An 18,374-nucleotide genomic window follows, 5' to 3' on the forward strand; every position below is an offset into this window, starting at 1 on the left:
GATAAGGGCCTCCAGGGACACAAATATGGACAGGCATTCCAGTTTAATAACAGTAATTACATCTGTTCTCTGTCAGATTTGGGGATGCTGTTAAAATAGCACCCTGTTGATTGATAGATAAAATCTAATTAAATACATTTGTTAATCAAAAGCTGATAGCCAATAGCTTGAGTAGTCAAAGATGGATTTGTTCTTGAGTGAGTGCCCAAATCCCATTCCAAACATGTTTAGAGAATGGATTTACACAACAATTACAGACAGCATGAATTTAATAGTCTTATCCCCACTAATGAATTTATCTACACATTATTTGGATTGGATTGTTTTGGTTCCTTTGTCTTTCTTCCCTTTCCCACTTGTGTAGTGAAATAAATGTAAAAAGAAAATATTAAAATTTCATTGTACACATAATAAACAATGACTCGAAGTTCTAATAATATGGGTAGATAAGACAATATTGTGCTGGGCCATAATAATGGCGTTACGCAGCTGCATTGTGTTATGCCGCAGCATTGTGTTCTACACCGTGTGTACACAGTAAATTGATCAAGCATCCATCCATCCGTTTTCTCCCATGTATCTGGTACATCATGGTGGCAGCAGGCTAAGCAAGACATCCCAGATGTCCCTCTCCATTTTCCAGCCCCTCCTGGGGGATCTCAATTTGTGCAGGACAGATGAGATGTAGGCTATAATCCCTCCAGCAAGTTCTGGGTCTACCTCTGGGTCTCCATCGATTGGACATGCCCGGAAAACCTTCAGAGAAAGGTGGTTCAGGGGGTATCCTAATCAGAAGCCTGAACCACCTGGTTGAGCCCAGCCACCGTACATGGGAAACTCAACTTCGTTCTATCTGCCACTACCCACAGCTCATGACTATAGAGGGTTGGAATGAAGATTGACTAATCAATCGAAAGCTTTGCTTTTTTTTTTTTTATTAAAAAATGTTAACGTAGGTTTGATAGTTTAGTTTAGTTTTTATTAGTTTTAGTGTTAGTTTTAGTCTTTGTCGCTGCAGGATGCCAAGCTCAGTTCGGTGTAGTTCAGTCCAGTTTAGTTTTATCATAAAACATTAAATATAAGTACAATCATTAGAAACAATGCAGATTTGTGAAAAGGGACACCCTTTTTTAAGATATCTGAAGCTTATAAGTAGGGGCCCAAACACTAAGCAAATGTATAGCCTATACTTGAAGTACTTAGTGATTGAAGTGGGGGAAAAGAAGGTGCCAGACCTGTCCCCAGTGTAAATGACACCTATCTGTCAGTAATTTTAAATGTCCCGCCCCATCCAGGCTGTGATTGGTCGGTTCACGATAAGTGACATTTACGAGCTACATTCAGCACACGGCTGCTTGAAAGGAACCTGAGCTTCTCTTCTCCCTCGTCTCTCTCCGCCGACAGAGGTTTGCAGGCAGGCGAGAACGGGAACAGGTGAGCGTCACGTAGCGCCCACAAAACCAGATATGGAGAGGGCAGAGGAGAGTACCGGTGACGATCTATGCTGCCTTGTCGAAAAATGCTACCGTAGCGCAAATCGACAGCAGAGACCATCGAGTCGCTCTGCCCTTTCGAAAAATGCTACCTTATGTGTTCCCTTTTTCAATCCCATAAAGTTATAACTCTCACGGTATGACATCTTCTGTTTTTTGATTATATTATAACATCATTTCAGGGGCAGCGTATTCTGATTCTATCAAATATATCAAATAATGCTCCCACTACAGAATCATTTTATATTGCACCCGATTGCACTACTATTCACTCCATGTGTATTGTAAGGAGATGGGGAGCACGTTGAAATACTATATTATGCCATCTTTATTTAAGATATCAGGGGTAGCGTATTCTGATAGACTAATAATGTTGTTTTGTTATATTACTGACAGATAGGCCTATTCCCAACAGCAAGGTTGCACAGATTTATGGGCGTGGAAACACACCACGCTTGCGCAGAACCGCTAAGTAGCACATCTCGATAGGTAGCATAAATCGACAGAACACCTGTACTGCGTACCGGGGCGTCCCGGACCACTTCAAGCACTGGAAGTACTAACACATTGTCTAAATAAATACTACAAATAAATGAAGCACATGCAATCTACATTAGCCAATCATTTCTAACCTACATACAAAACCCTAAGACCAAACTCCCAGTATCCATTACATCAGTCTCCAACTCTATCATTCTTGGTTAAATAGGTGAAATACAATAAATGGAGGTGATGGACAGCTAAGATATTGGATGATAGTGTAGGCCCCCTTTGGAGCCACAAACAACAGGTCACTAGCACCCTGAAGGCATGTATGCCTGGAAAGCAGTTGTATAAAAATCTAAACCTTTATTAATCAAAAATAGGTATTAACACAGGTTGGTATTAAGAGACAGGTTGGCTGAGATATCAATGACCCCATAAAACACACACTAGCTGACATGCAGTAGCCTAAATATAATGGCCAGCAGACACGTTAACCCAGTGATAGGGTAACTCAATCAACGGGCAAGGGGCAAGTTTATCCCACACCCAGGATGAGCACTAAGCCAGACCATCAGAACAGAACAAAACAAGGAAAACAAAACCACCAGACAGTGACTCACTGCCTGCAACTCAAACGAAACAAAACACAACTCCATACCTTTTTATATACAGTCTATGCTCTAAATGGTTGTTGCATTCATATTATTTTGTACACATGTATGTATGAAAGACAAGAGAAAACATGTTGAAATCCCATCAACTAAGCAGCCGATCCCTACCTGGGTGTCCCAGACTAAGTTAGCCTACCCATAACGTTACATGGGGATCTCCTCGTAGCAGCGGTCGCCACTTGCAGCCAGATTCCGCCCTGACCCCGGGCTCTCTTGATGGTTAAAGTAATCGTGGCAGGACAGACACCCGACACGCAGCGCGTCAGCTCTTCACGCGGAGGACAAAATAAGAACACACCCACTAACAGATGCCTATTGGCTAATCACCGCGCACAATGGTGAACTGCCGGTGTAACAAAATGTGTGACCTGATTCTGTGACCCAAATGGCAAGTTAAGCGCCAGAGGCTTTGTTGACGATGTGAAGCGGTAGCAGTTTGGCTGGGTTTAGGTACCAAAAGTACTTGGTAGGGTTTAGGTACCAAAAGTACTTGGTAGGGTTTAGGCACCAAAAGTACTTGGTAATGGTTAGGAATATATCGTCGTTTGGGTGTAGTCACAGAATCTGATAGGTCACAGATTTTGGTGTCACACCGGTCCGGCCAGACCAACTACCCTGCAACATCAGTTCCCCCCGCTTCATATCCACTAGAAATGTAGGTTTATTTAGGTCTTATGAAATAAATAAATAAATAAATGAAAACTATAAGGACATTTACTCTTTCATTTAATTTGAGTTAGTTTTGCAAACCTACAACACAGTTTTAGTTAGTTATCGTTTTTTTGTAAAGCCTCGTTTTTATTTTTATTTTAGTTAAGACAATATTTTTTCACATCTAGTTTTTGTTATTTCGTTTGTCTTCGTAAACAATAATAACCTTGCTCTCATCCCAGCCGCTTCACACTGGGCTGCAAACAGCCCCAGTGCGTGCTGAAGTTCATAGTCTGATGAAGCCAACAGAACCACATCATTTACAAAAAGAGGCAATTCTGAGGTCCCCAAATCAGATGATCGGTGACAAGGGGCAACCTTGGCAGAGTCCAATACCTAATGATGAAGCACCATAAACTATACCTGCAGTTGCTAAGTGTAAACAATACTTGGGGTGGCGTAGTAAAGAAGGTGTTGACGGCTTTTTAAATGAAATGGCTCTCAGTTCACATGTAGCCTAGATGTAGCCTACTGATATAGGCCTGTTGCTGTAATTAACCAAGGTAGAGTTCTCATCATTTACTAAGCCTTAGCATGGAAATCAAATGCATGTTATACCCCTTTTACAACAAAGCCATGATCCAGGATAAACCTGTGTAAAAGTCGTCAGTGACTGTCATTTTCCCCAGCAGCTAGATTCCCTGAGGTTGAACTCAGATAATGCTAGCAGCAAGTGAGTCAATTACTTGTAAAACATAATATCAACCACTTAATAAAAGGTCCACAAGTATTTGCACAGCACTTCCTAACAAAGGTTGAAAGTGCAGAACGTCAGCTTCAATTTGAGGGTACCATTAGTCTAAGGATCAACAGTTTATCAATTGGTACTGTTTTGAATGCGCGGGTATTTATTCAAGTATTCTACTTCTTCAAAGGCCCTGAAAGATTTTTTTCTCAGTCAATCTCTGCCATAGTTGGAACAGTTCTGGTTATTTGGCATTTCACACGTCCAAATGTTTTTCTTGCTCCTCTCGCTGATTTTAAAGCAGGTGAGGCTAATATGGAAGTGATGCTATGTACTTGCACCAATCAGTATTTGGTGGATTGTTTCATCACTGAGCTTAATAAAATTTAATTGACACACATATCTCTACAATGGACTGGCGACCTGTCCAGGGTGTACCCTGCCTTTCGCCTGATGTCAGCTGGGATTGGCTCCACCCCCGACCCTGCACGCAGGATAAGCGGTTGACGATGGATGGATGGATGACGCATCTAAACAGTGGTGATGAAACGGATACGCTGATTCAGAGAGTTTGAGTTAAAGTAATTACCTAAAATGTTGTTTAAACTTTGTGGCTTATTCATGAATATGTAACGGTAGAGAAATACTTTATAGAGAAAGCTTTAAAGAGACTCACAGTTAATACAAGATGCATCCAAATTATTGTAAACATTGAAAGTTGCTCTCCAATCAACTTGGCCAAATTTATGCTAATTTGAAAGGAGCACTTCCGTACATCCAGCTGTGTTAAGGTAATACAGTGATTTGAGACAGATGATTCAAGTAATGTTTGAGGTGGTACAATCTTGATCTATAGAGAAATTTAAGTTGCTGCAACACATAAAATGCAGCCTAGGGGATTGGATAGTTCCAAAGGTGTCTCAATCTGAACCAGAACTTAAAGACTGGCATTGATACTGACTGGGAAATGAACAGGTGGACAACTATAGATGTTAAGCCATGTAGCCCTGACACATTCCCTGAAAATATAGATTAAGTAATTTCACGTCTGAAAGAACATAACCTGCAAAATATGTCTAGTCTCATTGTGTAAACATTATAAACTGAGATAAATATCAGGGCCAAGCCACTTTTGCATGCCCTGGAACCATTTCTAAATTAATGTTGAAGTTGTTTATTTCTGAAGTCCTTTTCGCACACATGGTGGCCAGTGGAGACTTCTTGCAACACACACTTTGAGTCTTCTGCTTATGTGTTGATGAGTCACCACCATTGGCACAGTTAGTGACACCGCACATTTGAGGGTAGTGTCTGAAGCATTCGAAAGCATCCTTGCACTTCTCACAGCTGTGGTCCTTTACTAATACTACAGGAGGTTGAGCAAAGGAGTTGGATGAAGGGAATTGATTGGTCTGTTTGTGGATTGTGTGAAGTTTGACCCTGATCTCTGGCTTGGAGCAGCACTTAGCTGGTCCCTTGGAGCAGAAGCAGCCCTTTAGACAGGCGTGGCATAGACTACCCATGTCTCTGCACATCACTCTGCGGAAGTTTGGCCTCAGCATTAGGTTGATGATTGGGTTGTAGATGGTAGAGGACTTGGCAAACATGGCTGGCATGGTAAATGCCAGAGGGGGGATGTTTTCAATGTGTCCAAAGGCAGCCCACATGGACACCACAGCATATGGACTCCATGCCGCAAAGAAACTGATGCAGACAGCAACACTTAGCTTGCAAGAAGAAGAGCACACAGGATAAAAGTGTAATTGGTTATTGTTCATCAAAAAATAAATACTTTTGAAAAACAATCAGCTTTAGGTGTTTTGCACAGAAAACCATATTATGTGTATGAGTCTGGTATTTTTCTGTAGTTTTGTTACTGTCAACAAAATCCCATGAAAACACCAAAACCACCAGTGAGGTACTTCATCTACCAAGGTAATTATCGTAAACGAAGACGAACGAAATAATGAAAACTAGATGTGAAAAAACATTGTCGTTAACTGAAATAAAAATAAAAAAGAGGCTTTACAAATACGATAACTAACTAAAACTGTATTGTAGGTTTGCAAAACTAATAAACTAAAATGAAAGAGTAAATGTCCTTATAATTTTTGTTTATTCATTTCATAGAACCTAAATAGCCTAAGCCTACATTTCGAGTGGATATGGGGGAACTGATGTTGCAGGGCAGTTGGTCTGGCTGGATCTGTGTCACACCAAAATGTGTGACCTATCAGATTCTGTGACCCAAATGACAAGTTAAACACCAGAGGCTTTGTAGACAATGTGAAGCAGTTGCAGTTTGGTTGGGTTTAGGCACCAAAAGTACTTTGTCATGGTTAGGAAAACATCCTCGTTTGGGTGTAGTCACAGAATCTGATAGGTCACAGATTTGGTGTTACACTGGCCCGCTGCGTTTCCTGTGGCCGTCCTTCCATGATTGCTTTATCTGTCAAGAGATCAGGGTGGCAGGGGTAGGGTAGTCCCATGTAACATTAGGGGTAGGCTAACTTAGTCAGGGAGACAATGGTAGGGATCGCTTGTGTAGTTGGTGGGATTTGAACATGTTTTCTATTATCTTTTATACATAGGCCTACATGTGTAGCTACTAAATATATGACAACCGTATCGAGTAGTGCGTTTAGTTTGGGTTGCAGGCAGTGGGACTTTCTCATTTCCTAAATTTCTGTCTCCTCGACTCCTCGGCTGCGTTCGAAAAGTCTTTTTGCTTAGGAAGGCTCCTAACTGAGTGAAGTGAACCGGAAGTATTTCCGTGGCAGCCATGATAAGAGCTGTTCGAATTCTCTAAAAGCTAAGGAATGGTGCCTCAATGCTTCCTTTCATATCTCCTTTAGCATAAGGTACAGGAGAGAATGCTATTCCACAATTCCTTGCGGCAGCACACATTCTCAATCTCAAACGATGAAATCCATTGACCACATTTAGCAAGATCCTTGCAATACAGACTCACATTATGATACTTTAATAAGACTCACAATTACCTTCTTTATGGGGTTGTTTTCTTTTGGCTTTTTTGTAATCTAATACTGTTTCAACGCCATTTTATGTTTTTGGGTTGTTGAAATAAGCCATAAAGTGTTTTCTACAATAAAAAGAAATAAATCACCGACTATGACGGTTGATCACCATGTAAGTTACCATCGGCTATTAAGCCTTTTCTCTCGTATGCCATAACTTGCTAATATGCATATGTATTAAACTGTCAACAATAGGCCTAATTGAGACCCATGCCAGCTGTCTTGTAACGTGATCAAAGTGAGGATAATGTTGCACCGTGTAGCCTCACGTTATGTATTACCAGCCTTCAGCAATATTATTAATTGATTTTACTTCAGTCACAGATGCTGACACCTTTGCCTTAATAAAGGCAAATATCAAGCTGGATAACCTTTTCAGTAGGTTATCAACGCTGATCACAGAAACCAAAACTAAACTAGCAAACCCACGTTAAAAACTAATTAAAACTAAACTGGAATTGAAAACAAAAAGTCAAAACGAAATAAAAAATAAAACCTAATGAAAAATCGAAAACTATAATAACCTTGGTCTCTACACACTTTCTGACTTCCCTTTTAAAAAATTAGTTTCCTTAAACATCTGGGCACTGCAGGTTTTAGCAAATGTTAGTCAAACAAGCGTACTTCTTGGGGACTACTTTCAGTCGCAGATTAATACACATTTAGTGTTTTAGTGAGTATTTATGGCAGCAAACTACAGTGGCTCATTTATGTGTTTTTAATAGTTTTTGGACAACCATGTAGCTCTATGGCACAACGGTATAAGCTTGTCAATCAGGCAGTACATGTTAGCAGGAACAATTGTTGGTTTACGTTTTTTCACGGCATTTGACAACAATAACAAAAATACAGAATATCACCAGACTTATGCTTTAAAAGCACAAGATACAATCTAAAGAGTGACTGGCTGGTATATCTGAGCATTTATCATCACGCCCTGAAATTTTTATTTACCAACATCACTCAGAGCCTACATGGGCAGAAAGGCATTTTTGTGAGTCTTTTTGTATGAATCAGAGTAATTCTTGGAGAATGGTGTACGATGACGACCATTTATCAGTAATGGCATCAATAGCTTCTCATCTATCACACTACAGCCAGAGCCAATTCCTGCTAATGAGAAGCTGCATCACTGGAGGATCTATTGAGGTCACTGCCACTTTCTTCAACAAATGGAGTTTTGAACTCTCCAGATGACTCGTCTCTAAGGAGGCGCTTCGCCCCCTCTTGCTCCCCCCCACATTTAACATTTTACCATATCTATTCATCTGGTGTCAGTTTAGTTTTAACTGATCAGCAGTTCTTTCTTTCATTTGTTTTAAAGTTACAGTAGGTCACAGATTGGACAAGTGAAAGTAATAAAAGCTGTACCAGTAATCATAGTTATGAGTAAATGACTGTCAGCTCTGACAGCTCTTATGTTCCAGGCTTATACATCATACATATCCTGCATGTAGTTAAAAGAGGGCAAGCGGATTAGTAATACTCTTCAGACGTGTACACAAAGATGGGGGCAAGCATGTAGAGGTGAGACGAGACTGAGAGAGTGAAAGATAACGTAGTGGTAGGGTCACAAACTTCTTTCTTAGGCCTTCTTTCTTAGCACTTAAAATGTTGACTCTAGCAGAAAGTGTAAAAGCACTTAATAAGCCAAATGGTGTTTCTAATATGATGGAAGTAATGACTTGTTTTTATCAGACTTTCCTCTTACCTTAACAATAATTGTCTGGATGCCGTTCATGTGTGTCAGCCTCGATGTATGCTGCTCCATATTCTTGCGGGATGCATGCACTGTGACCAGAATGCCTATGTAGGATGCTACAATAATGCAGCACGGAAGGATGTAGCAGAAGATGAACAGTGTCACAGTGTAGGAGCGTGCTGTGGTGTGCTGATTGGACAGGCGCCAGTCAATGCAACAGGCAGTACCGTAGGGCTCTGGTCCATATTTCCCCCAGTGGACCAGCGGGGAGCAGGCAAACAGCAGCGCATACACCCAAGCACAGGTAATGAGCAGACAGCCGTGAACATATTTAAACCTGTTCCCTGTGAAAACACATTAAGTTTGTATTTTATCATTCTTGTAGTTGAAAGAATCTGGCACAAATATTATTTATAGATTTACCAAAAGAAAATATGCTAGAATAAATTTTTTGAGTAGTTCTAATGAAATCTCTCAGTATGTGAATGCGTCCCCCATGTGTTCTCAGAAGCACTTATTCCATTTAAGCACAGGGCCTGCTTGAAACAAACTATTTCATACATAGTGTTGTCCAACTGAAGTGTTTATAGCTTGTATGAATGGCAACACCCTAAGGCAGGGCAAAAAGCCTACTGTCATAGAGACAGAAATGAACTAATCATTCAAAATGGGATTACGCTGCAGACTTTCGTACAGTCTTTTTGAGTGATGGAAGTAGTTGCATGAAGAATTTAAAAAAGACAGCTTGAGACAGAAGTTCAAGTCCTGCATACTTACTGACACTTGTTCACATACATGGCAGGTGAATGCCTTTACACCAGCTCTGAGTAGAGCTCTGCCAGTCCGTGCGGACCCAGTGGGCCCCTGACGCTTGGTCGATTCAGGCCAGCAGCATTAGTCTTTATTGCATGCTTATGCTGTAATGGACAGTCTGCCTTAGTATTTGTGGGCATAATTGTCAGATTATTAAATTAAATTTACCTAATATGTATGCTACGTTGTAGCATGTATGTGTGTGTATTTGAATATATCAGAGAGAGTGTGCATCAGAGATAGCTTTAAGTGAAGGTTAGGGCCAGGCTAGGGCTGGAGTTTTCGGCCTGTGCAGAGGGCTCTAGATCTGAGTGGCTGGCTGTCATTATGCCTATGTTGAAACTTACTGCATACACAAGGCATGGCGTAAGGGTCAGACAATTCCCCATTACTCTGAAGAGAGTTGAAGGAATCAAGGGAAAGAAACCTAAACAGCAGAATACAAGGCCTGTCGTGTGCAAGTGCATCTGGTCCGTGTGCATCCTGATTGTGCTGGGCAAAAACAGTGGACACTGTATGTTCCCCTGTAATACAAATAAACCTTCCATGACAAGTCTGATTCACTAAGGCTAAATTAAGTTTATCCTTCTCCCTAAAGGGGATTGCCATTGGAAAATAAATCAAGGAATATGCTTGTCTGTATCTGCCACCATGGCTATATTGTCCCCCCTCACCAGTCCATGATGCAACTCAAGAACTTAATTTAATTATTTGAGACCCCATTCTGTGTTCTGTCTTTAAACATACAAATATTGAATGCTTGCACTATGAAGGCCGCCTTATGAGCATTCTCAGTCGACTTGTAATGATCGGCTTCAGATGAAGGGCTGTGTGGTCTAAATGATGTAGCTGACTGGATGTTGGGGGGTTGCCACCAATGGCTTCACCAAGGGCAGCATGCATGCCATACATGCCTTCAAACTCCAGGAAAGATGGTCCTTGAATGGGTGTCTTGCTGGAATATGGATTCTCCCTCCAGGAGATGAAGTAGGTAGGGTTGTTATTCTCACCCACAATGGGTTGTGTTTCCTCTGTGGGAAAGTTGGTGAGAGTAGGCTCCTTCACCAAGAGAATGGCTTAACACATCAGTCTACAAAGGAGACTCTTTGCTGTAAAACGGTCATCAGCAGCCTGGGCATGTTTCAGCCAGAGGCAAGCAGAGCAGACCTGGTGTATTTTTGGTCAGAGTTGTGTTACTGCAGAAGACTAGTGCTAGAAACTTTTTTTTTTCATGGTGAGAGGCAGCTTGGCAGTTAAATGAGAGTAATAATCTGGATTAAAAACTGCTAAGATAGCTCAGGTAAAGCATGAGCAGTTGCAGGCCTCTAGTTAGCCTGCAGAAACAGGTGACAGATTAGAAGCGAGAAGGGGTGATTAAATGACGAGTGACGTTACGTCTGCCTAAAATACACGCAGACATCACGGCTGTCAGTGAGTCGTAATGAAATGAGTGCTTCTGTAAATAAGCAGGGGGTGTGATACCACAGTGAGACTTTACAAAAAATGAAATTAAATAGAACATACATTTTTGTAGGTCAACATTTCAAAGGAAAATCTACAATAAATTAAGATTAAGTACCTCAAAAATAATTCGTATAAATTTTGTGTTACAAAGTGCGTCTAATTGAGAGTTCTGTATCGAAACGCTTTTGTGACTCTGAAAACACAATTTCTTGAGGTGAAATAGAAGGCCCCATTGCACTACATTAACCAACATCATAAGTAAAACTTATTGAGTGCAGCCCCTAGACTTGTCAGTCATCAAAGGAAGGCTAATGTGCAGTGCTTCATGGAGGGATTATTATTTCGTTTCCTTCCACAGATAAATCAACAATCAGCCATTCAGGGATGGGATAGTTAATCCTGTGCCATTTCATTGGGTAAAAATAGCTTCTTTGAAGACTTACCATAGAGCGGATAACATACTTTCACAAAGCACACCATGCTCAGCAGGGTTAGAGTGGTCAGACTGCAGATGCCAAACAACATGCCACAAAAAGCATATATGGAGCACACTGTTTTCCCATACAGCCATCTGCGCAGGAGGGTAAGGAGATGTGAGAAAGGAAGAGGACAGTGCAAAGAAAAGACAGAGAGGAAAGATCAATGAGGGAGAGGGTGAGAGAGGGAAAGGAGGAGAACACAGCATGAGCATAACACTCCATATTTGTGAACTCACAGGCAATCATACTGCTAACCAACCATATAGTTAAATGAACCATGAAATATGAAGTCTGACTAAAAGCCATACCTATCTGCCCTATTGCACATGTGTTTCACATGAAAGTGTCCCATTCTATGGTGATAAGAACAACCCCTTTCTTTCCTTGCTTTGATGCCAGTTAGTTCTAGGTGCCAGGTGTAGTACCTGTGGTAGAAGCTTGAAGTTATCGCCATGGGGTAGAGGGACAAAGTCAGGCCCAAGTCACTAACAGCTAGGTTGATGATGAAGTACTCTGCAGGTTTCAGGAGGTGCTTTTTCTTGTAGGAGATGTACAACAGTGTGCTGTTTCCAAACAGTGAACATACTCCTGCAGGAACAACAGACCAAAACATCTGAATGTAAGGGTGTCTTGATTGTGTGCCACAAGATTGAGGTGCTAATGTCAGGGAATTGGTTTTGGAATAGCTCCAATTGCTCCAAAACAAATAGAGGGCACCATTTCACCTCCCCTACCATCATTCTCTCCCTCTCCCCGACATCACTAGCTAACCTTGAGCAAAGAGCTCTACTTCTTCACCCTCTCATGTTGACCAAGGGCAGCGTCTCGAGGCGCAAGTGGTATTACAAATAAAAAATATGCATGTGTTCAATACAAAACTACAAGAGTTTTACAATTTGTTCCAACCATAGTCCTGACATTCAGTGTTTTATTTTATTTTAGTAATAAATACTAACATTACACAGAAAGTTTCAGCATGGCAGAGCATGGACAGAAAATACATTTTAATGTAAACACCCATTTACATCTACGCTGTCTTATTTCAGCATTTCGGTTAATGAGTTTGTGATGCCGCTTTAAAAAAAATCACATTAAGTGAACATATCCTTAAAGAGTCTTTAAAAAATTTATTTTTAAATGTCATTTTGTACCAAAACAAAAGTCTATTTTTAGACATGACTGCATTTTGATTAATTTGGACATAAAGTATTTATTAATTTGTTATACACCTTTTTTTCATGTATTTTTGGTTTCCTTCTAGTAAGGCTACGACTACATTAAATTTGGAGATTCTCCAGTAATGTTGGCAAGATCAAAGACTAAGATGAAGGTTAACCTAGGGCTATTTTTTTTCTTTTCAGTACGTGGTTGAGTCATAGAATTCATTATCAGAGGTCGCATATGTTGTCGTGTTCAGCGCAAAAACAATTAATGAACAGCTGCAACATTGGCTGCCTGGGTCTGTACATTGATGTAAATATAGTTATATAGGTAAATGTAGATGGAAGTAATACATATGCATAGTTAAGTATTATAGGTGGAAGTAAAATGCATTTCACTTAGTAACACAGTCAAAAGCACAAAGGTAAATGTGCTTCCAAGGACACACAGCGTGCTGTCTTGCTTCACGCTGTTACTCATTTCAGCCTGAGCAAAATGAGTAGGAAAGTCATTGACAGCATTATTAGTGTGATTAACTCTTTATAATCTGTTAAGGAATAAAAAAGAGATTGGTTTGAGTTTCTTTACTCACCAAAAACAGAGTAGACCACAGCCACAGTTACATCCAGTGGCACGGGTATGCTGGAGTGGAATCCAACATCTTCCTCTAACAAGGCCATCTGAAAATTGAGTTTTTCAAGAGCACTGTCAAGAGCTGCTCTAACTGATAATATATAGGCTTTTAATATGTGTATTTAAAACCTTTAAAAAAAATGTCAGCCTCTACACTATCTGTCTTAATCTGTTACTGTCTGAAACACATCTGCTATATGCATAAACATGGTTTTCTCACAGAGGAAACCTTTCAAGGTTTTGCGTGAAAGTATCTGCCTGGCCAGAGGTGGGACCTTAGTTCCAGGGTTGCCAGGTCCATAGATTTCCCGCTTATTTAGACTACTTTTGAAGTGTTGCTGCAAGTAGATTTTTTTGTCAGTTCTTGCATGCAAATTACATGAATCATCTACAAGTCAAGCGGTGTGAAACTTGGCGATTTGACAACTCACAGCATGGAGTCTGCTCAGCCACTCTTGCACTCTTGATTTGATGTCGTTGTGTGTCGCATTTCAAGTGACACAAAAGACACTTTGAAATCCGATTTTACCTTTCAGACTTTGGTGCATCTGTAGAAATCTGATTCAAACCACCTCCAAATGTGGCCTGGATCCAATTTTCAAAGACTGCATTAAATGTGGGTTTTTGCTGTCAAGACTTTCTAAAATCAATCTGTATACAATCTTACTATGCCAAAACATGGATTTGGGATGGCAGTCTGAACAAGGCGTGTATGTGTTCTGGTATTGGCCGAGTTACTGGCTGAATTTGTCGGACACTGTTTGACCACTAAACCGGACTTCGGCATACAGGTGCATGATCTATATATATATATATTTTTTTTTCAGTTACAATTTTCAACACAGGAATGTAAGAAACTCTAAGATACTGTAATGTTAATAGAGTCATTCCACGAAACCGGTACGATTTGGATGTTCACATTTTTTGATTTTTCACCAAAATGTATTACTTTTCTGAACACCCCACAACATTAATAACATATTTAACTTTCAGAAAAACATATTTTCCCACCTCAGGTATCAAATCCCTATTTTTTTTGGTTATTACATTTTGATATGTGCACCATTAGTCTTCAACCCCGTTATGGACACTATGAAAGCTGTCTGAATATGATTATAAAATGCATTTGTCATGAAATCAACATTTTCCTGTTAAGATGTCCCTAACACTAATTCAGTAACTATAAATAGAAAAGCTACATGAAATCTCATACTTATGCTTTACTAAAGCCTGAAATTGACACTTTTTGTGACACCAACCATATAATGTTTTTATCAAAGATGTGGTTTAACTTTAGAATTTCAACTAAAATCAGTATTCTTATGATTGTTCTAAACATTTCAGACATAGTTCCAACAATATGAAATATCATAAATAAATAAAAAAGTATAAAATGTAGGTGTGATGGGGTTGAGACTGGTTAACAGGGTTGAAGATAGTAACACATCCAGCTTAGAATATAAATAGTTGTGGGTTTTACTGAAATTCACTGTATGATTTTCTATAAACATTGTGTTTAATTATTTAACCATTTGAGGACAATAGATAACATTGCAGTTGAACTGAGTTTTTTTTAATCCTACAGCATTTTTTAAAATTCATTTTAGGAAAGTGAGGACATTCTGGCTGGTTCTCATTTCTTTAAAGGCCTGTTTGAGGGTCCAGGCTAGAGTGAATGTGAGAATTGGGTTTAGGTTCAGTTTAGGGTTGGAGTTAGAGTTAAGCATTTAGTTGTGAGGGTTAGGGTTAGGGATAGGTCAATGGAAATTCTCACAAAGATAGCCACAAAGTATATGTGTGTGTGTACAAGTTAGATTTATTTATCATTTTACAACACAGGGTTGTATAATGAGCTAAAGTTTGTAGTTCCCCTTATGCTACTCACAAAAAGTAATATACACAAATTATATACACTAGATTTGTGGATATTAGCCTTATTAATTTTCCTTGACAAATACAGCCATTCTTTGCCAGTGTGGTAAAGAAAGGTGCCTCTAGGCAGAACACACAGCTTTTACATGGACATTATCAGAATCAGAAGGAGCTTTATTATTATTACATTTAACATATGCATGTGGTAGGTAAGACTCTTGATCAAATATTGTTGATCATTCATTAAAATAATTGGATAACTTCACAACTAAATAGTTAAAACACAATACAATCCAGTCTCACTACCCTGTTATAACCAAAAAGTAATGGGGTTGAGTGTGACGGGGTTGTGAATCTTTCCCTCAAGATGGCCCCTGCTCTAAATGTGGTGAATTACAGGAGAGCACAAAGTCTGCATGAGATTAAGAAATCATATCTATTGTTGAAATAACAAATGTAATTTTCACAAGTAATAGTTTTCTGTGCTTGTTTCATGTAACTGGGTTGAGTCGTTAAGCTTGACGACCACAACATCACAATGTGCATGACTAAAATGTAGTTATAAACAAGGGCGTCACTCTGTGATGAAAAGTGGTGGGGACATAAGGGCTCATCACCTAATCATCACTTCATTATTTTTATGTTGGGTGGAATGATTTGTGTAACGCAGTTGAGGGGTCACTAGGGTACGGAGCTAAATAATGGGATTTTAATGAATAATCATGAATTCATAGTCATAAGGGACATGACAAAATAGGTGGCGTCAACTAAAAAAAAATTTTGACATAGAGATAAAATGTGTGTAATGTTTTTGCACTTTATGAAAAGGGGACATTTCAATTGATATAAAAAACTTTGGTAACCCTAAAAATGTGTGCATGCTTCAATGCCACCCCTGCATAAGGGCCACCCCCCGGGTCTTCCTGGTTAAATAAAGGTTAAATAAATAAATAAAAATGTCCACAGTTAAAACTCATGGTATTAACTTTTCAAAGCTGAGATGATACCCTAAAAGACTTAGACTAGAGCTGATTAATGATTCTTAACTGATTAATAAAAAGTGATTTTTAAAAGGCCAGTCTATCACTTTGAATTCTACTTATGTGTTCTGTGTTTGAATTTCACTTTTGGATGCCTTTACTGTCCTCTTACTCTTAGTGTTACAGTGATAAGAGCGCTTGTATGCATGCAAACGAACATATACACAAATTGTCAGGCATTTAGAAAGTCAGCCCTTTGAAAAATGAAATCCACAAAGTTCCGTCTATGTGCGCAAATTAGCTGGGTGAACACATTTATACCAGTGTTTGGTAGTTCTCATGACAAATAGTAGCTTATATGTAGGTTCAATTTCGCCACATATTTCAGTCAGTTTTCGCCTCTGTCGTCTTGACGTACACTGCTTTACAAGACTAGCCTACTAACTAAAGACAAAGAAAAGGTGCCTTACCTTGGGGAATAAGTGCTGAATTACCTTAATCCAGACGCTTGATCCAGTTACGGTCCCAGTAACTTTTCAAAATGACTTTCTAACCTTTCCCCCATTGGCTATTATTGCTTGCGCCAAATGTAGTCTCACAGATGTTCACCCCCCTCAGCAGCAGTCAGAGGAGTCAAGGAACTTGAGAGCGCATCACACTCTGAGTGCCTACCACTGTGTCAGGAGGCTTCGTGATGAGCTGGAGCGCCCGATCCCCCAACCTGCAAGCTGCGCTAATCGATGAATGACGTCAATTCCAAATGAATTCAGAAACGCAGCAAAAACCCTCGCGTTTACTTCTTGCTTTGAACATAACAGTGGCGCAAACATCATGTTTTAATATTAAAACGCCATCATGTTTTAACGTGCATCTTTATTTGTGGTTTGTATACTCTTAGCAAACAATGCGTTTTGTGCGCGCGTTAGACAGTGCTGTTTTATGAGGAAGTGTCATGGGCTATTTTTAGAAAAGTCACGAATTGGGTTGGTTTGGAGGGGAATTTGGATGATTTGCCATTCACAACTGACACAATATGCTGTTTTCATTCTGAATTATGTCCTACATTTGGAACTGCTATATATTTTTATGACTCTCTGCATAGCGCACTTTTGAGGAGTACTGTACAAATAAAAAAACAAAGGGATGGTGTTTAGAAAAAAAAGACATAGGCCTACAGAAGTTAAGTGAAAAAGCAAACAGCATTTTGAAAGAAATTATGGGTGTAAATAGCTAGTTGGGATTCCAATAAATTTATATTTCAATGTTCTGAAATAATGTTCCCTAAATTCCCCTTAAAATATCCTTTAAGTAGCTTTGAAAGAAAATAAAAATGTCTTCCCTTTGTTTAGCACCAATATATACAGTATTATATCCTGTACAGTAACTGCTCATATTAGCAGATCATTTATCACACTACAGTGGACACTGACACATTTTCTATTACCTCGCCTCTCTGCTTTGGTACAATGAATTTGAAGTGAAACTGAGGTGTTTATCTTCAGCTTCAAGGGTGTTGGGGGGTGTTCACATCCATATTGTTCCCATCTTGTAGCATTTACAACCCACTTATGCATTGCTCTTCTTTGAGCAGTATGGTACTAGTGGATGAGAGTCAATTTCCACCCTGTAAACATCCCTGTCTATAGAATGATTTACCCATTATGTCTGCAGTGGGATACTGTTTTTAATTACCCCACAACCATGGATGAAATCAATCACAGTGAGTGCTACGGTGCATATATGGTGGCACTCGAAAATGAATTTTGAAAATGTCTCAGAAAATGGGAAACAATCCAGTTTGTCACACCTTGAAAGCAGGGATGAATTACCTTCAAAAGAATTACACTGTGAAAATATTGCCTCGCATGCCGCTTGCTCTCCTTTCACACTCACACACAAAACCAACACACAGATAGGTGGCTGGAACTGATTGAGCCAAAAGCTTGAGATGAAAGCTGTGTTCGAGGTGTAAAGGTGTTGTCGAAGAATTAATTGTGATGGGCCACAGAGGGTGGCCAAAAAATGAATGTCCACAATAAGATAAAACACAGCATGAACATCAAAGTGGTCTGGTGGCGGGAATACAGAATAAGCATTTAACACTAACTTTGCCTTGCAAGGAAAAGTCTGTCCTGCCTACAATTTGGGCAAAACATTGTTCATATTTATTCTAAAACAGTACTTTT

The 18,374-nt window shown here is 39.6% G+C and overlaps 1 protein-coding gene across 1 annotated transcript; it reads right to left on the reverse strand.

The window, feature by feature from the left end:
• Positions 1 to 4,690: 4,690 nt before the first annotated feature.
• Positions 4,691 to 13,383, reverse strand: opn7a (opsin 7, group member a). Its single transcript, XM_038719400.1, has 5 exons — positions 13,296 to 13,383; positions 11,968 to 12,130; positions 11,507 to 11,634; positions 8,796 to 9,130; positions 4,691 to 5,773 (listed from the first exon to the last, which is right to left on the reverse strand). Exons 1-5 carry the CDS (start codon positions 13,381 to 13,383, stop codon positions 5,162 to 5,164), a joined length of 1,326 nt encoding a protein of 441 aa, XP_038575328.1. The 3' UTR covers positions 4,691 to 5,161.
• Positions 13,384 to 18,374: the final 4,991 nt, after the last annotated feature.

This window comes from Micropterus salmoides, unplaced genomic scaffold, assembly GCF_014851395.1.
Source record: "Micropterus salmoides isolate LMB-PRFRI ecotype aquatic unplaced genomic scaffold, ASM1485139v1 Ms_hic_scaffold_14, whole genome shotgun sequence".
Taxonomy (NCBI): Eukaryota; Metazoa; Chordata; class Actinopteri; order Centrarchiformes; family Centrarchidae; genus Micropterus; species Micropterus salmoides.